The sequence below is a fragment of the Gavialis gangeticus genome, unplaced genomic scaffold (assembly GCF_001723915.1).
Source record: "Gavialis gangeticus isolate Ggan-Ray unplaced genomic scaffold, GavGan_comp1, whole genome shotgun sequence".
NCBI lineage: Eukaryota > Metazoa > Chordata > Crocodylia > Gavialidae > Gavialis > Gavialis gangeticus.
The window spans coordinates 43,812,397-43,813,882 of NW_017728993.1; the positions used below are offsets into that span (position 1 = coordinate 43,812,397).

At 60.0% G+C, this 1,486-nt stretch overlaps 1 protein-coding gene across 6 annotated transcripts in view; it reads left to right on the forward strand.

Annotated features, from left to right (window-relative positions):
• The first annotated feature begins 1,127 nt into the window (after window positions 1–1,127).
• PTBP2 (polypyrimidine tract binding protein 2) overlaps window positions 1,128–1,486 on the forward strand; it is a 117,254-nt gene continuing 116,895 nt past the window's right edge. For 3 of the 6 annotated variants that reach the window (XM_019501661.1, XM_019501657.1, XM_019501659.1), the window contains exon 1: window positions 1,136–1,370. Coding sequence is in view for 4 of the 6 variants with exons in the window: in XM_019501657.1 (XP_019357202.1) it covers window positions 1,363–1,370 (8 nt within the window). In the remaining 2 variants the exon portion in view is untranslated. Of the gene's footprint in view, window positions 1,371–1,486 lie in introns of all 6 variants that reach the window. The other 3 variants (XM_019501658.1, XM_019501660.1, XM_019501662.1) reach the window with 2 other exon arrangements.

Here is a 1,486-nt window from a genome sequence, read left to right on the forward strand (position 1 = left end):
AAAGGCTGTGCTCTTACCCCTAGTATACACATACCTGTACTTAATGTAAACAGTTCTCATGAGCAGCACTGAAAGCAGATCAGTACCAATCATTCTCAGGCCTCTTATTAATCAGCTGGGGGGCTGTTATTAGAAGCCTTGAAAACTAGGGGAAGTAGCAGCAGCCCTGAAAATGGCTGGCTTCTCTCATTTTCACGGCTTCAAATAGTTGCTTCCCCTTCACCCTTTCTGTGCAGGATACAGTTCTGCTTCTGAGCAGACGGTGAGACAGCAGGGGCTGAAAGGTACCAGGTGCTTAGGCCATTTATGCTCATCGGATATGCAGATAACCAGTATGCGCTGTAGTGTCAGACCTACCGAACTTAAATGGGGGGTGACCGGAGGATGAAGGCACACAACAGATGGTAATGGATACAGACAGTGGAGGCAGCCAAGGACTGCTAGTGCTAAATTGTTATCATGATATTGTTAATGTTTGCTGTAACTTAAGCCAGGGCTGCCTAAGCTGGGTGCCCACTCCCACCATGCCAGAGAGTGTTCCTGGTCCATGGGGGCCCCTGGGCCCAGCTCCCCCACACATGCGGGGGGACTCTGCCCACAAGGCAAGGCAGGAAGCAGAAGCCAGAGGAGGGGTGGCAGCCTTCAGGGGGAGCAGCGGTGGGGACCACGGGAGCTGCAAGTTAACCCCAGGTCGGAGGTGGCCCATGTGGTGGGAACAGCTGTAAGCCACAGGCCTGTGCACATCTGGTTGTGGGGGAGGCGGGCAGGGGAGTGGGCTGCTCTCTGTGCAGCGCCCATATGGAGCTCAAAATCACATCTGGGCTTTGGGATGGAAATGCATTTTCCAGAATTCCAGAAAAATTTAATTTCCATGGATTTCACGTAACTCCCCCAACCAAATAACCTCCCCCCGCAAAGTGCTCATACATTGCTTTTAGAAAGTGGGGACACTGGGGCTCCTTTCTCCTCTCCCCCGGTCACAGCTACCAGTTGCTGCTTGAAGCCAGGACAGAGCAGTCGGGCCAGACCCCACCGACTCTCCAGGAAAGGGTGGTTCCAGCCCAGGCCCCAGAAGAGGAGCCCGCTGACGCCGGGCACCGAGGGGCGCATCTCCCCTGCGTGGGGCCGCACGAGACCAGGCCGGGCAGCAGCTGAGGGCAACCGCTTCAGCCGCGGCTTCTGAGCCTGCGCAGGCGGGGCCGGGCATGCGCTGCGGGGCCCGGGGAAGCGGGGCACAACCCGGCGCTCGGCAACCTTCGGTGGTTTCCGTGCAGGCCCGGCCGCCATTTTCTCGCTGCCTGTGTCTCCTGGCTGCCCGCGCAGCTCCCGGCCCTGCTCGCCACCGCTTTGTCCTGTTCGGCGATGGACGGGTGAGTAGCGGGGCGGTTGCCCCGCCGCCGCCGGCCCGCGGGAGCCCCGAGCAGGGCGCCGGCGCTGAGGGGGCGCATCTCCCCCCCCCCGACTCCCCTCCGCGCGGGTGGCCCGA